Source organism: Pseudopodoces humilis, chromosome 5 (genome assembly GCF_049639895.1).
Source record: "Pseudopodoces humilis isolate 2021_Gansu_Grassland_sample_001 chromosome 5, ASM4963989v1, whole genome shotgun sequence".
In the NCBI taxonomy this organism is placed as follows: Eukaryota; Metazoa; Chordata; class Aves; order Passeriformes; family Paridae; genus Pseudopodoces; species Pseudopodoces humilis.
In genome coordinates, this window is record NC_142204.1 from 69016290 (window position 1) to 69035519 (window position 19230).

Genomic DNA, 19230 nt, shown 5'->3' on the forward strand with positions numbered 1-19230 from the left:
TCCAGTCTCCTGCAGCCCACAGTATCTGTCAAAGTGGGTCACTTTCAAAGACCAGGTGAAGCAAAAAAATCTCTTCCACTCTTCAAAAGAAGCATTCACTTACATGTTTCATATGGAAAAAAAAATTAAAAATGTAGCACACAGACTTTTAAAAAATAAAGTTTCAAAGCACACCCAAGCCCAATCCAGACATTCAGACTCCAAGAGAATTTGCTCCACAGACAACCAAAAGGATCTGTTTCATGGAGGTGGTTTATTGTAAGAATTTACAGATTTCTGGGGCTTTTCCACTTCTTCACAAGATAACAGAGCAGTCTTGTTAACACAGACACAGGCAGGCTAAACCACATATACTCGGAAGAGCTCCTCTTCACCTGTAAGGAAAATTGAAACAAATTAAAACCCTCTCATCTATTTATGTATTTCTTTTAAACTGTTATCTTCCCTAATTTGAACACTTCATTAATATTCCTTACCCTCCCCCAAACTATTAATCAATTCTATTTTTTTCTTACATTTTAAATTTCAAAATTTTCCTTACATTTTAGATTTTGAATATGTTCATGTTAATACAGAAACCTCTTTAGGTATGTCTTACATACAGACATTTTTAAGTAATTGTATTCAGTCAGGCCACTATGCAAAAATTCAAACAATAATTGTGAATTAATCCAGTAACAGAGAAAAAAAAACCCACAGAAAATTATAACTCACATAGGACTATGCTCCCATGAACATACTTTCCTTAAAATTACTGAAAATTAAGAATTCTTTCTCTAGACAGATTCAAAATAGAAATGTCCAATTTAACAGCTCTTTAAGAAGAAAAATTTCTGTCTGACCAAGACCACTCAATTTTGACTTCCTCATCTGACTTTATATTTTCTGTGTTAATTCATTTTAAAACACAATCCAGTTTCTATGACATAACTTTACCTCTTGGATTTGGCTGAACCGCTTTTCCTGATTAATCCCTGGTTATGGTATTATGAGAAAAAACAAAACAAGCAGGTTAGGAAGCAACTCATGCAAATTCAGGCAAAACTCTGAATGGGTTTATGATCACAAATGTATTGTGAGGAGCACAATACAGCACCAAAATAATATAAAGTACATATTCCAGGCATTCTGTAAATACACAGGATATGAACACATGTATTTCTATACAGAGCACAAATTTTTAACTGTTACAGTAATACACATGAGCTACATGCAGTTACAAATTGTGGTCTAAGCCCACACATTTGTAACCTGCAGCACACACCTGCACAAAACCTCAGGCTCAGGCAAACAAGCAAAATACTGAATTTCAAGTAAAATACATATTCTGTAACAACAGATTCTGGAAATACCCTCCTTGCAAGTCCACCCCCAAACTCTCAGCTTCTGAACACATGATTTATCTAAAAGCATTTCAGTCATGACATTTGCTCTCCCCGACTCAACACTACTGGGCTACTTGATAGAGCAAGGTAGGAAACATCCAGGTAAAAGGGACAAGGGGGGAAATCCACCAAAGGCCAGGAAGGAGGAAAACCCTCGCCTCTCCAGGCAAGGATGCGTGGTGAGGCTGAAGATCTATTTTACCAGCTTTTAAACTGTATCTGCTCAGAAAAAACTGCCAAACTTTGCTCTGGTTAGTAGAACTGCACAAGCTGAAAAGCTTGGGAGCGAGCCATGCCAGGGACTGCCTCCTCTCTGGTTTTAGGGCCTACAATCCCAAACCTTGCCCCAAAAAAACAGCACATGACTGCAACAGCTCTGACTGCATGTTCCTACAAATACTCACAGAGCAGCAGCACCAGAGATGATCTCAATAAGCTCCTTGGTGATGACGGCTTGACGGGTGCGGTTGAACGTCAAGGTCAGCTTGTCAATCATCTCGGCTGGAAACAGGCAAGATTGGAGTTTTAGCACAAAATGAGTGAATAAATGCAGATAAAGAGAAGGTGTATGGGCAGAATATCCAAGTAAGTATCTGCAAATATCCAACAATACCACTGCAAATATCAAGAGGCTTGGCGCACCAGACATTTTTTCCCTAGAGGTAATATTAACAGGAACCAATCTAGAAACCTGAGAATTCAGCTTGTCAGTTAAACATCTGCAGAACAGCTGGCAGACTTGTAAACAGGTATGACATAGCTTATTGTAACATAACACAAGCACACATCATTTGCTTTGAAATCAGATTTCACTGTCAATTAACTACATTATTATTTTCTTCAAGTTGTGGCAAAAAGAGACGGATTTTTCTGGGTTTTTTTTTTTTTCAATTAATTTGAAACACAGAAATTATCACCTCTTTCTCTCAAGCTGGTCATCAGAGCCATGCCTACCATTCCAGGCAGCCCAACTGTACATCACATCAGCTTCACACAATCACCAGTATCCTGCCAAGGAATACTCATATATTCTCTACTTGCTCCATGACAGGTAGTATTTAACTATTGTTTAAGCTTTCCCATGTTTAAATAGTGCTGCACTAATTATATTTGCTGCATGGATTGGTACAGATTTATAAAAATTCAGGAAATCCTCAGAGCAGCCACATGAGAGGAGCATAGAAAATATTTAGCCATTACAAGATTAGTTTAGTATTTCATATGTCTTTTAAATAATCTGTTATTTCAGTTCCAGTCCGAGGCTTGTTTCTTGACAGCAATCCCTCGTCCTAGGGACTAAATACAGTTCATGTTTGAAACATAATCTCAGTTGAACTGGCTCAAAAAAACGACTCAAAGTGGAATTAAGATAAGAAATAGATGACTTCTGAAGCCAAGAATTACACAAAGGGAGGTCAGCACTTTCCTGCTGAACAACTGAAGTCCTGGAAAACCCAGGGAGTAGCTTACAAGCATTCTTGCTGGCATTGTCCATGGCAGTCATTCTGGCACTCTGCTCACTGGTGGTGGATTCTTTCAGGGAGTAGTACAGAATGTTTGCTAGTGTGAACTCCTGGTAATTTCTCAGCACATCAGCATCAATATCATCATAGATACTTAGGCTCTCTGCAAAACACGGAAGAGCAGGCTTAGAGACATCCAAGATTTATTACTTCCAGGAAAACACAGTGACATGGAGAAGATTACTTGGCTGGGCTGTTTCAATACCTAAGGCAGCACAGAGGGACTTCCTGCACATACTATGTGCACCTTCAGAATCTCTATGCTAGTTATAATTCTGTTCACTATTTTATGTGTTTTAATTCAATTTAATACTAGAAAAGTCAGAACAAAGCAAAATACATTATTGCCACATTATGATTAACCTTTCCAAACAATGCTGCAGAAACATTCTGGGGTATTTTTAGTGAGCAGTGAAGTCACTCACTACTCAGGCTGTTCAGTGCCGAAAATTTTGGAACTGACAGAGCTGACGTACACACAATTCTTGCTTGAGACAGAATCTCAAACCAGAATTGTATCACCTTTCCTTTTAACCTCCTTGTCCCACAGTACCTTTGTAAGCCAGTCTTGGACTGATCTTGGCCAAGATAAAACCATCTATTAAATTTATGATACAAGTGCCATAATAATATGTTTTAATACCATATTCCCTATTTCAGAGTACTTTTCTTGTGATTTATCACTGCATGTAACTGATGGGTTTCTAGCTCCCTACTTACCAGAACTAGCCACAGTTTCAAAGGAGAAGATTGGTTTCTCATCGGTCTTGTAAGAGATGACAGACCTGTAGAAAAAGAGCAAAACAGACTGTTCAGTTCAACTAACTCTAAACTGAATGGTTCAAATTACCATAGACAACTTCTGGATTTCCCCTGCCACAAAGTTTTGTGATAATCCTGATGAAAAGATCTTGGATATCACCTAAAAATAATGATGTCCTGATTGTAAATATAACAGCATTCACTATATATATACACAAGTCAAAAGAGAATTCCAACCACAGCTACTAGAAAAAACAGCCCAGTCCTTCAAACACAATAAAATCAAGAAGTGAACATGCCAAATCACAGCCAGTTCTCATATAACTTTATCAGGGCAATATGCTCTTTGAAGCATTCTGCCAAGTATTTTTCCAGTGAAGTTTCAGTTCAGCCTTACCTGAACCGATTGTAGATGACAGAGCCTTCATCGAATTCAAACCCAGAGTTTAACAGCTCTAAAGCAATGACTGAAGCATCTCCAAAGCTTGGAGGTCTCCGTCCCACTTCTTTGAATGTCAGCAGGAAATAGTTGCTGTGTGTTCTGCAGAAAAAACAAACTTGTGTTAGAGCCAAGTGGATGTGCTAAAGTACAACGAGGCAGCAAGACTGACTTACTAGAAGTAACTGACTGTAACTTCAGAGTGTTCAGAACTAAACATTTTATTGAATTGCCTTTAGTTAAATTATGATAGCTTCACAATACACACACATGTAACAGCACCAGTTGCCAGCTTTCAGACTTTTATTTCAAGAAAATAACAGTGCTGTGCAGCAGTTTCCCAAATAATGAGATTACCAAAACCACTTCTAGAATATTTGCAGATTTTTTTTTTTTACAGGAACTTGAACTTAGCACTTAAATGCAATTTCCTGTCAATGAAGGAATCAATAGACAATCAATAGAAGATTGTCAAACAATCTTCTAAACAGCCTTGAAATTTCTACCACAGAAAACAAACAAAACTCCAAACTAAACTCTTTTGCAGTGTGAGTTTTGGGCCTCATCCTTTTTACCTTTGAAGCAGGCCTCTGATCTTGTCACCTACTCCAACTACCATAACCTCTTTCCCTGCATTTGAGAGGTTGGTAATTTCGTTCTTCAAGGTTTTAGCAATGGATGTATGGATAGCACCACACAAGCCTCGGTCAGAGGACACACCAATAAGGAGATGCTTCTTCTTGTCCTCAGGTGCCTTTATTTCTGCTTTCTCATAAAGAGCTGAAAAAAAAAAAATTACATTTTTCAAGGGTGCCAAAAAAAGAAAGTAAGTCATAAAAAGTGCTCTGAATTATTCTAAGGAAAACCAATTCCAAAGGGGCTCCAAATGTCAGCCAGATTTATTTTATCTCCTTTGCAATTGTTTCAAGTTTGCACATGGTCAGACCAGATGTGAGCAAGAAACAATTCACAACTCTGATCAGATGTCACTCAGAGAAGTTCACTACGGAAATTCTTTTGGAAACAGACTACTGAAAGGTTAAAAAGCCTTGGCATATTAACACCACTATGAAAACCTCCTCTTCTGCTCCCCCATGACTAAGTGCAAGAACTTTCTCTCACACAGAGCTCCTGTTCCATAGACTCTCGCAGGCTTCAGCTCCCTCTCAGCTCTTGCATATTTGGCTGCAGAAACCATCTTCATGGACTTGGTGATCTTCTGGATGTTCTTGATGGACTTCAAACGCCTGGTGACTGCAAGGTTAAGAGTTGAAGGTCATGGACTGTACTGGGCATAATGACTCAAACAACAAAATGCCAGTAAGAGCCATACAAAAATATTTTGCCATGTTTTTCAAAGAAGAAGAAATAAATAAACAAACAGCACACAAATAAACCTCATAAAAGGTCTCAGTATTTACAATAAGAGTAAGAACGTGGCTAACACAAATTCATCTTTACAACAGAGATATTATTTCCTTCAGACACTACAGTCATTTAATATATATCCTAACATGAAGTCTATTTACTATTCTCTTTGCTTTCACTTCTACCTGTTTCTGCAAATTTGACAACTGAGGTATAATGTCATCTTTCACAGATGACAGAGGAAACAAACAAACAAAAACATCCCCGTAGTGTGAAGACAGAAAAAAATTCCTCCTCTGTTTAAACTGTGGTAAAATGACATTTATAAAAACACTAATGGAAAAATAAATCAAAACATAAACCGAAAACCATAGACAAGTACAGTTCCTAGGCAATATCCCTATATAAGAGCTATGAGGAATGGCTTAAGGAAGCATTATCCCACTAAAACCATTCAGTCAATCCTTTTTCCCCCAAATGCTGCATAAAAGCACAAGGAAATAAACATAAGAGAAACTAAGTTAATTATGAGATGTGAGTAGAAATCTGGTTTAGAACATATGAATAAAAATTATTTTAAAAATATATTTGAGCATAACTATAAAAAGACACCCGAATTACTGCCAAAACCACTTCAAGCAAATCCTTTTCTGAAGGACATTTGTTTAATGTAATTAGCACTGCAGGCCTATATAGCATTACTATGTATCAGAATAATTTTACCCAACATAGCAATTGCTAAACAGAATTATATTTTAACATATGGTTTCCCTGCAACATTTTTCATCTCTCAAGATCAGACAAAACCTTTACTTACTGTCTTTTAGCGTTGCCATATTCCTGACTTGGCCCCTGAAAAGGAATGCAGGAGAAATTAGGATAATTCACTGTCTCTCCAGCAAACCAACACCTGCCAAGGGCAAATCCCTTTCAGAGTGATGAAAATTCAAAGATTTGCTGTTTCTTAAAAAACATCTCTGGCAGAGACAAGCCACGCTGACCCATGGCCTGTAGGCACAACTTCATCCTTCCCTCATCTAAGACCTCTGAGATCATCAAGTCCACCCTATGACCAAACACCACCTTATCAACTAAACCACAGCACTGAGTGCCACATCCAATCTTTCTTTAGACACCTTCAGGGACGATGACTCCACCACCTCCCCGGGCAGCCCGTTCCAATGCCTAATCACGCTTTCTGTGAGGAAATTGCTCCTAATGTACAACCTAAACCTATGGCCTCGTGTCCTGCCGCTGGCTCCTGGCAGAAGAGGCCAACTCCCACCTGACTGCACTCTCCTGTCAGGGAGTTGTGCAGTGGTAAAGCCACCCCGAGTCTCCTTTTCTCCAGGCTGAGCTACCCCAGCTCCCTCGGTCGTTCTTCAGAGGACTTGGGCTGCAGATCCCTGCCCAGCTCCACTGCCCTTCTCCGGACTCGCTCCAGCACCTCAATGTCCCTCCTGAACTGAGGGGCCCCGCAGCTGCCCCAGACTCGAGGCGGCGCCTCAGCAGTGCCGAGTACAGAGAAAAGCTTAATGCAATATCCACCGCCTTGGGTAATGGCAAGGAGTAAACGAGGACATTGGAAGGGCAAATTAGAAATAAAAACAATAATTTTAAACAAAGCTTCATGCAATGCAATTAGGTTCTAAAGACTATTAAAACGAAGCTGAGGAGGCCGTACCATTTCCTGGCCAGAGCAGGGTCTCCTGCTATGTACAAACCTGTCCTTTAACCCTTGCCTGTCCCATTCACCCATCCCGGCCGAGCGCTCCCACCCACCGAGGACAGACCCTCCATCCCTGCGGGACCCCCGCTGCCCTCATCGCCCGGTGCCCGTTCCGCCGCCACCCCTCAGAGCCCGCAGCCCCTCACGGGCCGCCCGGGGCTGCGACCCCGCCGCCCCCCGGCGCAGCACGGCCGAACGAAGCCATCCCCCCACACCCCGCAGAGCCGCCCCGGCCATCGGGACGCGCCCCCCCGTCCCCACAGCGCCCGTCCCAGCCCGTGCCGATACCATTGCGGCTGGACCAGCGCGACCGCGGCGCCCCGGGCGAACATGGCGGCGCCTCCACCACAGCCCCGCTGAAGGTCAGCGCGCCCGCAGCGCGCCTGCGCCGCCCCGCCGGGATCCGCTTCCAGGGCGCCGCCGCCATTTCCGGAGGGGGCGGGATCCGGAGCGGCACCGGCTCGGGAGCGGTATTGGGATCGGGACGGGACCGGCGTCATGGGGAAGTCGGATTTCCTCAGCCCCAAGGCGATCGCCAACCGCATCAAGTCCAAGGGGCTGCAGAAGCTGCGTTGGTATTGCCAGATGTGCCAGAAGCAGTGCCGCGATGAGGTAACTGGCGGCGCGCTGGGGGGGGGGGGGGGTCCCTGTCCTTCGGGTGGCTCGGATCTCCGGCTAAGGACCCCCCATCCCGGTTCTCCTGGGGGCAGGTCCCCTTGCTTGGGGTTAGCTCTTGTGACAGCTCCGAGCTCATGGAATCACAGGATGGTTTGGGTTGGGAGGAGCTTAAAGATCACCCACTTCCAACCCCTCTGCCAAGTGCAGGGACACCTTCCCCCCATCCCGGGTTGCTCCAAGGCACGTCGAGCTTGTCCTTGAACACTTCCAGTTTCTCTGGGCAACCTGTGCCAGGGCCTCACCACCCTCACAGGGAATAATTTCTTCCTATTTTATCTTCCTATATCTAACCCTGCCTCTGTCAGTTTAAAGCCAATGTCCCTTGTCCTGTCAGTCTCCCTCGTAAGTGTCCCCAGTGCTGTTGAAGGGACCATTGTGGGAACTGCGATCACTGGATTTTATCTGTAGGATTTTAATACTCTCGTAATCTATGAGTGTTGCAGATTGAGACAAAGACAAGCAAAGTATTTATTTTTGCTTTATAGAATGGCTTCAAGTGTCACTGCATGTCTGAGTCCCACCAGAGGCAGTTGCTGCTGGCTTCTGAAAATCCTCAGCAATTCATGGATTACTTCTCTGAGTAAGTTTTCTGTATGTTCTTACCCAGATCTTCATCCCTGTGTCAGGTATGCACAGCCACACCCCTAAGGCCCAATAATGTCCCATTGAAAACATTTTATTGTGATACATGTTAATGTTGGCTCTTTTTGTAATTGAAAGTTTAGGCAATGCCACCTTTAAACTTTAGGTAAGATATTTCAGGAAGCAATGATTTTATCCAAATTTGACAATTTTATCTCATGTTTTAAACCTGTTTGAAGTTGCTCTGTGTTACAATACATCACCTTTCTGTCCCTGCTGAGTGACTGCCCCACACACACGAGCTAAAAGAGCAGCCATAACAGAGAGAGAACAAGTCAGGGAGGGACTGACATCTCCCAGCTTCTCCCAGGCCTTTGTCCAGCTGACCTACATGAGAGCTGGGATGACTGGAGCTGTCTTCAGCAGGAGTCTGAAGTGAGGCTTTATTCTGCAGCCCTGAAATTAGCAGGGAGATGAGTGATCCATCTGCCCCATCCACCCCTCTGCCCTTTGTCCTGCCCTATGCTCTGTGTCAGTCAGTCTGGGAAGACACCTGGTAACATAACACCAGTAATTAGTGGGAAGTGTTGAGATTCCTTTGCTCCATTTTATCCCTTTGAGAGGCCGTTACTCTCTTGGAGATTTAAGGTGTGTGCATGTATCATATTGTGTTTCATCCTGTATATAGTCCTGCCCTAGTGAAAAAGGGAAATGTGTCGGAATAGCATCATACTCAGCTCAGAAGAATAATCATCAGGTTTATACTGCAGATGTTTAATTGTTAATGACAAGAGAAAATTGCTTCCTAGTGGTTAAAGTTTTACTAAAAATACTTTTTTTTTTATTCCCTAAGGGAATTCCGAAATGATTTCCTTGAATTGCTCAGGAGGCGATTTGGTAAGTATTTTGCTGTTTGTTTGCTTGTTTTAGTGTCTTTTGTTGGTTCAGTAATAATAATAATCATAATCATAATCTGTATTTTAGGAACGAAGAGAGTTCACAATAATATTGTGTACAATGAATACATCAGCCATCGAGAGCACATCCACATGAATGCCACACAATGGGAAACACTGACTGATTTTACAAAATGGCTGGGGAGAGAAGGTGGGTGTGCCTGCTCAGGGTTGGGAAGTCTTAATATTGTTGGGCAATTGAATTCCTGATAACTGATCAGTAAATATTTATGTTAGTTCTTTTCCTTTCTTCCCCTCCTGTATATACATGAAAAGATTCCCAAACGTATTTCTGTGCTAACCTTTAGGAGTTTTCTTATGAAAAATGTCAGAAGTCTGGTATAAGTACATCAGTTGTGAGCATTTCCTTGTTTCATCTGCTGGTCTGTATTTACTGGATGTATTGCTGAACTCTAAATCAACTTCCAACAGTTGCCATTTAAAAATTAAGAACTAGGACATCCCTTCATTTCCACATCTGAGGTGACAAGAAGCAAGCAGTCATTTTCATTCCTGGCCTAGTGGAAGGGTTAAAGCTGGAGATCTGCAGATCTGTGTTTACTGGGAAGAAGAGAGATTAAATGGCACTGTGGTGACAGAAAGTTTGCTTTGGCTCTGGGTGCCCCTGTTCTGCAGGATACATCCAGCAGTTAGAGAGTGTTTGGAAAGTTATGCTAGCCAGAGTCAGTAATGATAGCACAGCACTCCAATATTTTCTTTAGTGTGTATCGATTATACATGTTAGATATCTGTCTTCTTCCTTGTTAAAACAGTGAGAAGGAAACGTTTTCTTCAATAAGGAAAGTGTTGTAAAGCACTTCATGCACTTTGTGACATACGCTGGCTTGTGTCCAAACAGATCTGGGTAGCTGAGGGCCAGGAACACGTGGTGCAGATTCAAATTAAAAGCCAGCTTTAGCAGCCCAGTAAGGGGCATGTTTTCTCTGTAAAGTATCGGCAGTGCTACAGTGAACATGGACTAAAAATGATCTTGATATTGTTAATATTAATCTTACTTTGTTTTGCCTTGATTTTTTAGGTCTTTGCAAGGTTGATGAGACTCCTAAAGGCTGGTACATTCAGTACATCGACAGGGACCCAGAGACCATTCGCAGGCAGCAAGAACAAGAGAGGAAGAAGAAACAGGACCTTGATGATGAAGAAAAAACGGCTAAATTCATTGAACAACAAGTTAGAAGAGGTTTGGAGGGGAAAGAACTGGTGAGGAAAATTGCACTGTGTGTGAACCTTCATTGTGGTTAAGTAAACTGGGGAATTTGATGCTGCTACATTCCTTGCACTGCTCTTTCCTTTGCTTCCTAATTTACAGTTACCTTGTACCCAGCTAGCAGTAGTACTAAGGAAGTAATATTTACGGCTCTTCAAGGGATTAGTGATTTAAAAATCACCTTTGAATTTAGGAAGGGGGAGCAAACAGTCCATTAACCTGCATTAAATGTCTTCATTTATGGTATTTCACAGCTAATAGAGCTGCAGATAACAAGTGCTTTGTACACTGAGGAGGCTGAGATAAATAACCAGGGGCATCTGGCATAACCAAGTTCACACAGTGAAAAGTTCTATTTTGGTGGTGCTGGCTTGGTTATTTGGGATCTGTTTATTTGGCATCATTTCATGATCCCTTTATATGTTATTGCCTGGGGCTGGAACCTCCCATATGATCCTGGGTATTGATGGGTACATTTAAATGCTGTTGTAAACAATCACCTGCTTCTTAATTTAAAACTAATTGAAATTTAAATGGTCTGAGCCTTGGGTGCTTAAAAATTGGAAAGATACCAGAATTTTCTTCTTTGAGTTTGTCCAGAAACCAGTCAGATCGTGTTGGTTCAGACAGAGAAAACTGCTGAAGCAAGACCACTTGCCTTTTATAATGGAATTGAGCAAGTTTAAGTAGCACTTCTGTTAATTGGAGAATTTTGCACAGAAACCTGTAATGATATGATGTTTTCAATTTTAATATTTTACAAATCAAACCAGGTTGAATATTACAGCTGCTGTCTGTAAAACTGAGCTAAGCAATGATCACCAAAAAATGATATCTTGACTTAGTTTTCTTTTTGATTCTTCAAATGTGCTTTGTGTTTTTTTTGGCAGGAAATGCCAGTCTATACTGAATTGAACAGAGAAAACGAAGAAGAAAAAGGTAATCAGATTTTGATGGATGCAATTTTCAAGAACCTACTGGAGCTGATTTTGTGATTCTGATGAAATCAGCATTGAAGCCTGCTTAGTGCTTCATAAAGTGCTTTGAGATCAGTTATAAAGAGCACTGGAATATGGAAATGCAGAGTGTTCTGTATTAAAAAGTTTGATTTATTGTAAAAACTAAGCCAAAATATAGATTAGTAAATATTTTCAAATTTATGATTTTTCCTATTTGCAGATGTTAAAAATTGTTAACATCCTTCAATGCAGTTATTTTTAAAGATAGAAATAGAGTAATGTCTCTTTATTTTTTAGTTACATTTAATTTAAACAAAGGAGCAAGTACTTCAGTCGCAGCATCTTCTAAAACAAGGTGAGAAAAGAATTTAAGGCCAACCCTTACTGTTACAAAGCACTTCTGTGACAATGGTATTTGTATGAACAGGAAGGTTTGTCTTTCCCAAAATATTTGGAGTCTAATCTCTCATCCTCTCTTGTTATTCAGAATGGGCTACTAGGTGACTTCATGTTTTGTTTTGTATTTAAAATGGATGAGTGGGTGTATCTTAAGTGTGAGCTGTGAGGAGCCTTCTTGAATTCTCTGTGCTTCATGGCCGATGCCCATAAAGTAATAGGCAGTTACAGATTCCTCCATGGAGGGTGGGAAAGGGATCCAGCCAAAGCACTTGCAGTGATGCAATCTAGTCCCAGCTGCATTCTATGAATGGATATTCCTGACTTGTTAATTTTGGTTCCTAAAAGGTTTGATTGCCTTGTATGATTGGAGACAATATTTTCTCTGGTCATCGTTTAAGCAGCTAAATCTGCCTGATTTCTGGTTTCTGAGCTCTGGTTTCTTCCTAGAGCTCTGGAATTTAATTGTCATCATGTAACCACAAGCAATGCAGGAAAAAAAAGGGATCAATAATGCAAATAATACTGTCTTACAGCAGTCTGTGGAACTGTTTGATGAGCAGTGCATCTTCTCATGTGAGGCAATATTGTAATTAAATGTATTGCAGGTAAAAGAAAGCTTTCCCCTCATCACACTCAGCTCTTAGATAAGGTATCTGATGGGATATATGCCAGGCAGAAAATGAGACAGTAAAGCAGTTCTTTGCAATAATAGATACAGATTGCAGGCTTTGAGGAAAACTTGTAAATTATCCCTAAGCATCAAGTTGTGCTTAAGATGATTCTGAAACTTAATTGAGACTCTCACTTGAATAGTTTCAGTGAGGAATACTTCAGGTCCTTGCTAAAATTTGGCAAAATGTGAAATCATATATCAAGTAGTCTAATGTCTTCACGGCACTAAATACTTACCTGTAAGCTTTGAAATGGCAGTGTAGCAACTTCATAGCTAGATATGTTAGTTCTCTTAAGTAGGGACACTGCAGTTGTTATGTTTTAATTGTATGTTGCCCTTCATGGGATGTTTGTTTAAGTACATGCTATTTGATTTATGATTTAATGTGCTATTTTTTTCTCAAACTCTATGATTATTCAGACTTTCTCTGAAACAGAATTTTTCTCTTAAAGTTGCTTCCACTGCAACTCCTGTATCTTCATTCCCGTGGGATATCTTACCTGTGGGAGTATACCTAACATCCTCACCACAGGCAGAACATGCAGTTTGTCCTAAGGCCATATTAATTATTCCATCACTGTTCACCTCAGAGCAGCTGCCTTCATTTTTTGTGTTGAATCAATACCTTATTTTTTTTCTGTGTTCAATGTCTGTTAGAAAAATGGCTGAACTGAAGCTGCCTCTGAGCAGTTCTCACTTTACCTAGATGTTCCCTCATCCCTGAGATGTAATTTTTTGTGATGCTTGCTCTTTATTTTCCACAATTCTTAGGCTGTTTGCCTATTTTGAATATGGTTGTGAAGGTGACATTTATTTGCTGGGTGTGGAGCTCTTGTCTACAGATTCTGGGTGTTTTCTCCCATTGCCAGATAGGCTCAGTGTCTCTGTCTGAAAGGAATTCTGGGTATCTGCCATGTCTGAGTTCCTCTGTCCAGGTGGCTTCTCTAAAATTTGTCCTTTCAAATTGGAAAACCTTATTTGCAGACCAGCTTTTGTCTTCTTCACTGAACTCAAGTCCTTGATCAGCTATTTTCTTGTGCTGTGTTGAACTGGTCATGGGGCTGTGTCCATTCTGCTGGATGCCAGCAGTGCCCCTCAGTGGATGTGGAGTTTGCACCCCAAGGAGATCACTTCTAGAGGAGGAGGTGTGCAGGGTCTGGAAGGGGACTGTCACAGCTGAAATCCAGCAGACCAGAAGGCCTTTTTGCACAGCCAGTTCTTCAAATGCATCTTGCTAGTGGGAAAAAATGTAAGATCTGCTGTGAAAGAACCAATTTACTTTTCCAGCAGTGTCCTTGGACAGAATGCACTGAAGATGGTGGAGGGGGCAGTTAAGAGAAAAGAAGGAGCTCACAGCTCTGGTCAAACCAAAGAGAAAAAGAAGAAATCTGCACTGGATGAGATCATGGAGGTAATAATCATGTGGGATCTGTTTCTGTGTGCCCCTGTGGCTGTGACAATTCAATTCACCAGGGTATCCCTTTGAAGTGACCTCCGACCTTCTGTTCATATGGAAGGTGTTCAATGTCCAACTTTCACATCTTACCAGGCAAAATAATTTCATTTCCCCATAAAACTGGTTTCATTTCCTCATAAAACTGGCTGCTCAACTCTGCCTAGTCCCCAGATGGTTGAGATGTTGGAAGTAAAGGAATACAGATTTTGCAAGAGAAGAAAATACCTAGAAACACTTGCCAAAGAAAAGAAATACGAATCACCATTTTATCATGAGTTCCTGGATTCATCTAATCAATTTTTATGAGGCAAGACTATAATGACTTACTGTTACTTAGGGTTTGGGGATCGTTTTTGTTCCCCACATTAGATAGGACTGGATAATTGGTTGAAAGCTGTTCAAAGGCATAGGAAAGCTGCAGTGGAAGGGGGAAGTAATTGCTGACTATTTGTTGTTTTTCTTCAGCTTGAAGAGGAGAAGAAAAGAACGTCTCGAAGAGACTACTGGTTACAGCCTGTAAGTGACTTAAAAATTAATATTGTACCAAATACAGCCAATTCTGCATTCCTAGCCATTGTTGATTACTATAAAGATCAGAAGCAGATTGCAAACTAAATTCACATTTATTTTCCCTTTCCTGCTCTTGACCTATTGTGGGCTGTCACATTGGATTGTGAATTCAAGTGTAACTGTATTTGTCAAAGAAACCCAAAAAAGTCTTGAGAGATGCTACTTTGAGCTAATAATATGACAATATACAGAAATTTCAGAAAGCCACATCTTTACTATTGTTGCTTCCTTGACTGTGCTATACTATTAATTTAGATTGTAGAGTTGTTTGCACATTTTGGTACTTCATTTTATTTTTCTCTCCTTTCAAATCTTCCAGGAGATCATTGTAAAAATTGTAACAAAAAAGCTTGGGGAGAAGTACCACAAGAAGAAGGCAGTTGTTAAGGTAAGGTGGGCCATGGGGAACATGTGGCATTTGTTTGGCTTTTCTGGAATTAGATGACTTAGGAAAATTTGTTTCATTATACAGGTTGTTCAGCCTTAAGACAACGTGATTGAGGACTGAAATGTCACCTCACCTGTATTGGGACTTATTCTGGACAGGCAGTGAACCTCTGAATTGGTTTAATGTCATTTATTCAGTGATCTTTTCTTAAGCATGGTTTTGTCCTGTGTAGTTTGTCCCTATTAGCACATCCATCTTGGAGAATAATCCCTGAGTCAATGGGATGTGACCAAAAGCAGTGCAGTTGGGTTTTAACCTAAGACTAGTCAGTTCTGCACTGATATTTAAGCTGCAGGATCTCATTTGCACATAACATCTCCAGGCTAGAGCCTTTGCATTTTGCTGGTTTTGAAAATGCAGAATTGCAGTGTCACAATGCCAAAGTTTGTTAACTTTGAAATGTAAATTTAGAGAAAAATGTTTGGTTTTTCTGATTGGCCTTTGCCTTTCACAACAGGAAGTGATTGACAAATACACAGCAGTTGTGAAGGTGATTGACTCTGGGGACAAGCTGAAGCTTGATCAGACACATCTAGAAACTGTAATACCAGCACCAGGTATGGCTGTTTTCTTCTGTTTTTGCCTTCTGCCTCTGCAAAACTTACATTTCGGTTCTTTTAAACTATAATTCATCCACTAGAAAGTACCATAATCTCTCCTGAGAAGACAAGCTAAGAGAGCTGGGGTTGTTCAGCCTGGAAAAGGGAAGTTGCTGTGAGGACCTTAGAGCACCTTCAAATACTTAAAGGGGGTTTATAAGAAAGATGGGGACAAACATTTTACAGAAGTTTGGAACTCTGCTGTGTAACTCTTTTGCTATTTTTCTTTCAGGCAAGAAAGTGATGGTATTAAATGGTGGGTACAGAGGAAATGAAGGCATTTTGGAATCCATCAATGAGAAGAGGTTTTCAGTGACAATAACCATTGACTCGGTAAGTATCAAACATTGCAAGCTCTTGTTTGCAGAGAGCTTTCAATCTGTACATGGAGAACTTTCACAAAGAACCATGTTATCCTTAATCCTGCCTTACAGGTGGGATTTGTGGTGTGCAAAGTTCTGTGGACAGCCCTCACCTGTCAACAGCCACACATTCTCACCTATCACAGGCTAATTCTTGGCTGTTTGCAGAGAATCTTCAAAAAGATGCCAGGGTGCTAAATTTAGTAAGTTTTGGGCCTGAAAGAGATTTGGAAAATACTTTGTGTGTTTATTTGGAACATAGCTGTTGTGGTACTGTTTTGTGGGAAGGTAAAAAAATTAGAACATGCAAGGATGTGAATTTTCTCCTGCCTTTTCCAGACTGAATGTGGGGCTTAATATGTTCATTTCTTATCTTGGTTATGGTTAACAATCAGTCCATGCCAACATGTCTGTGTGGCTCTTTGGTTTTGCAGAGCAGAACAAAAAATCTTTAAACTGATTGATAAAGCACAGAGGTATTGACTTTGGCTCAAAGTCAAACTTCTTAAATACAGCTTGCAAGAGGGAGCACTGTTAGATCCCATTCAAAGAAGGGTGTCTTGGTCTGAAAATACAGGTTTCTGTTAAGGAAGGCAGAAACTTCTCTTGAAATGGAAAAATGTAAACCACCACCCCACCCCCCTGAATTACTATAATCTTGAAATCAAGAGGCTTTCAAGCAAAGATATGGGAATAGGAATTACAGTTCTTTACTAGGAAAATTAAAATAAATATGAAGTAGTACAAAGAAAAAAAAAAGGAAAAAAAAACCCACTGACTCTGTTGGTCACCTGACCAAAAAAACACCTGACACCCTGTTGGACAGTAGCAGTCTGATTAAATGGTGGCTGCAGTCCTCCTGGAGTGACAGTTGTGGTTCTGTTGAAGCAATGATGCCGTAGAAGGGTGTAGTTTTCCTCTGAAGGTACAGTGGTGGTGTAGATGGGTCCTGTCTTCCTCTGGGAATCTAGTGGAGAAAGGCTGCATGTGGTGTTCTAAATTTCAGATTATATCCAGGTAGGAATATTTGGATCCTCTCAGGGTGGAGCATCTCACAATGGGATGATGTAATTTTATCAGTCATGCAGTGAGACCAAATGGCCCATTAACAGAAGATATCCCCCTAAGATATGAGGAATGGGTCATAGAAGAGATAAAGAACGTTGCCCCACCTGGTTTTAACAGATGATAATAGAATACATACTTTTGGTTACATCTTGCATTGAAACCCAGGACAAAGAGCTGCACAAACTCAGCCCAGACTGGGTTCTGGAGGATTTGGGAAGACTCTGTGCAGATGCCCTGATGAGAGGAGGAACTTTGGTACTAAAAGTGAAAGTGAAAGGATTTCTGGGACGGTGTTGAGGCCCTGTCACATTCTCTGGTCAGGCTGAAAATTATGTATCAAGGAACATTGTGTCCTGAACAAATCTCCTGTATTCTCCTACTATAAACTCCCTGTTGGGAATTCAAGAAACAAGCAATTTTATGTTGTGATGTTATTTTTTTTCCTGTAATTATCCAGGGACCTCTTAAAGGGCGCAGAGTAGAAGATATCCAGTATGAAGATGTTTCCAAACTCGCCTGAGGTGCTAAATCATGCGTCAGAGAAGATTTTGGTGCTCAAAACCTTCTTTCTGAAATCTTTCAGGCAGACATAAGACTCTACCATGTCAGGGTTTTAATTGTGTGCGTGTGTATATGTATTTATAATGTATATAGACATGAACAACAGCAAACTTGATTTATTTAAAGATAGCTATGAATTTGTTACATAAAATGTTTATGGAAATACTATGGAAATTTTTCATTTAATTTTATATCAACCTTATAGTATTTGCTTCAATTTCCTTTTGTAAAATGTAGCAGAGAGCTGCAAAGTGGAGTATGTGGGCAGGTCCTGAAGGGAGAATTACCTACAGGGAGGCAGTGTGTGTTGGAACTAGTGGAGTTTAAGCAACACACTTCTCAATCCAGAGCCAAAATGGACTTCAGGGTGCAGGAACAAAGTAAGGGATTAAGGGAATAGCAGGAAGATACCAGTGCTGCAAGGGATTGTTTCCTGCAAGAATGGTCTGATTTATTAAGTGCAGTCACCAGTTTATTTTTGATCAGCACATCAGTGATAGTAGAATGCAAGTCATTGCTCCTCCAGCAGGTTTATCAGGGCTCCTGATAATACTGATATGGAATTTATCTTCATATGGACTCCTTATGGAGCTGCACCATGGATGTTACTTGTGGCATGTTTTGGGATGCCAGCTGAAGCTTGTGCAGATATGAACTGGGGGTTGCTCTTTTGGTTTTCCAAAGCCTTTTCCTTTCCTCCATTGTTGTTCTGCTACATGAGTAATGTTACTTGTGCAAAATGATATAGCATTATTTGTTTTATTTTTTTAAAAGTGTCCCATTTTGTACAACGTTTAATTTCTAAGGCACTTCAGGAATAAACAGAGACCTTTCTTAGGCTAGTGTGTTTCTTACCAGCCTTTCCAATGCGTGAAGCAGCTGTTGATTTAAGCCCACCAAAGAGCACAGTGAAGTGCTGGGTTGGTGCACCACATTATTTGGGTAATAAAAAAAAACATGTGGGTGGTCCTGGGCCATAAAACCCATCACCTGAAGGTTGTGTGTCTCTGGAACCTTTTCCCTTTCCTTGCTTCAAAAGGTCTTGTTATTTTGTGGTTTCCAGGGGAAACTTGCAGAAAACTGGAATTCTGCAGAGGTTTCATGAAATAGCTGCTGTCTCAGGTAGCCTGGAACATCTCACGCAGGACATCAGCTGTCTTTTCAAGCATAAAATGTCTAGAGTTAGGAGATCTGGAGGCAGAGAACACTTGTCTGTAAATTCAGGCTCTGTGCAGCCTGTGCTGTGTGAACAGCACTGCCCTCTCCCAGAGAAGAGGCAGTGAGAGAGAGGAGGTTTGTAGGAGAGCAATGAGGGCAAGTGACAGCAGCTTCTGTATCACTGAAAATAATTACACTTGACATTCTGCAACCTGAAGAATTAGAGTAAATACAGTAGACAAGGTGTAAGTTGCACAGAGAAGACCAGAGAATGGTAAGTCACTGCTTGGTTGAGCTGCTGCTGCAGGATGTTGTGGAGGCCAGAAC

General features: G+C 40.9%; 2 protein-coding genes across 5 annotated transcripts; one reads left to right on the plus strand and one right to left on the minus strand.

The window, feature by feature from the left end:
* Positions 1-234: 234 nt before the first annotated feature.
* ATP5F1C (ATP synthase F1 subunit gamma) lies at positions 235-7624 on the minus strand. 3 transcript variants are annotated; one of them, XM_005526066.3, is made up of 10 exons: positions 7495-7624; positions 6295-6329; positions 5232-5363; positions 4685-4889; positions 4068-4211; positions 3629-3693; positions 2856-3011; positions 1790-1886; positions 937-974; positions 235-374 (listed from the first exon to the last, which is right to left on the minus strand). In XM_005526066.3, the coding sequence occupies exons 1-9, from the start codon at positions 7536-7538 to the stop codon at positions 968-970; spliced, it is 885 nt and encodes a 294-aa protein (XP_005526123.1). In that variant the 5' UTR covers positions 7539-7624; the 3' UTR covers positions 235-374; positions 937-967. The 3 variants fall into 3 exon arrangements, with proteins under 3 accessions (XP_005526123.1, XP_005526124.1, XP_087911536.1); XM_005526067.3 differs by lacking the exon at positions 937-974; XM_088055410.1 differs by lacking the exons at positions 235-374; positions 937-974 and having other exon boundaries at positions 1786-1886.
* Positions 7625-7629: 5 nt separating this feature from the next.
* Positions 7630-18582, plus strand: KIN (Kin17 DNA and RNA binding protein). Of its 2 annotated transcripts, none has more exons than XM_014255189.2 (13): positions 7630-7818; positions 8370-8464; positions 9320-9363; positions 9451-9573; positions 10462-10643; positions 11541-11589; positions 11907-11964; positions 13972-14092; positions 14603-14653; positions 15027-15095; positions 15613-15712; positions 15987-16087; positions 17642-18582. In XM_014255189.2, the coding sequence occupies exons 1-13, from the start codon at positions 7705-7707 to the stop codon at positions 17702-17704; spliced, it is 1170 nt and encodes a 389-aa protein (XP_014110664.1). In that variant the 5' UTR covers positions 7630-7704; the 3' UTR covers positions 17705-18582. The 2 variants fall into 2 exon arrangements, with proteins under 2 accessions (XP_014110664.1, XP_005526126.1); XM_005526069.3 differs by having other exon boundaries at positions 7631-7818; positions 13969-14092.
* Positions 18583-19230: the final 648 nt, after the last annotated feature.

Coding starts and splice junctions, on each gene's coding strand:
- KIN (XM_005526069.3), top strand. CDS start 7,705: ATGGGGAAGTCGGATTTCCTCAGCCCCAAGGCGATCGCCAACCGCATC. Junction 15,096..15,612: donor AGAAGAAGGCAGTTGTTAAG/GTAAGGTGGGCC, acceptor CTTTCACAACAG/GAAGTGATTGACAAATACAC. Junction 16,088..17,641: donor TGACAATAACCATTGACTCG/GTAAGTATCAAA, acceptor GTAATTATCCAG/GGACCTCTTAAAGGGCGCAG.
- ATP5F1C (XM_005526066.3), bottom strand. CDS start 7,538: ATGTTCGCCCGGGGCGCCGCGGTCGCGCTGGTCCAGCCGCAATG. Junction 3,694..4,067: donor GTCATCTACAATCGGTTCAG/GTAAGGCTGAAC, acceptor CTTTTTCTACAG/GTCTGTCATCTCTTACAAGA. Junction 3,012..3,628: donor TGAAACTGTGGCTAGTTCTG/GTAAGTAGGGAG, acceptor CGTGTTTTGCAG/AGAGCCTAAGTATCTATGAT.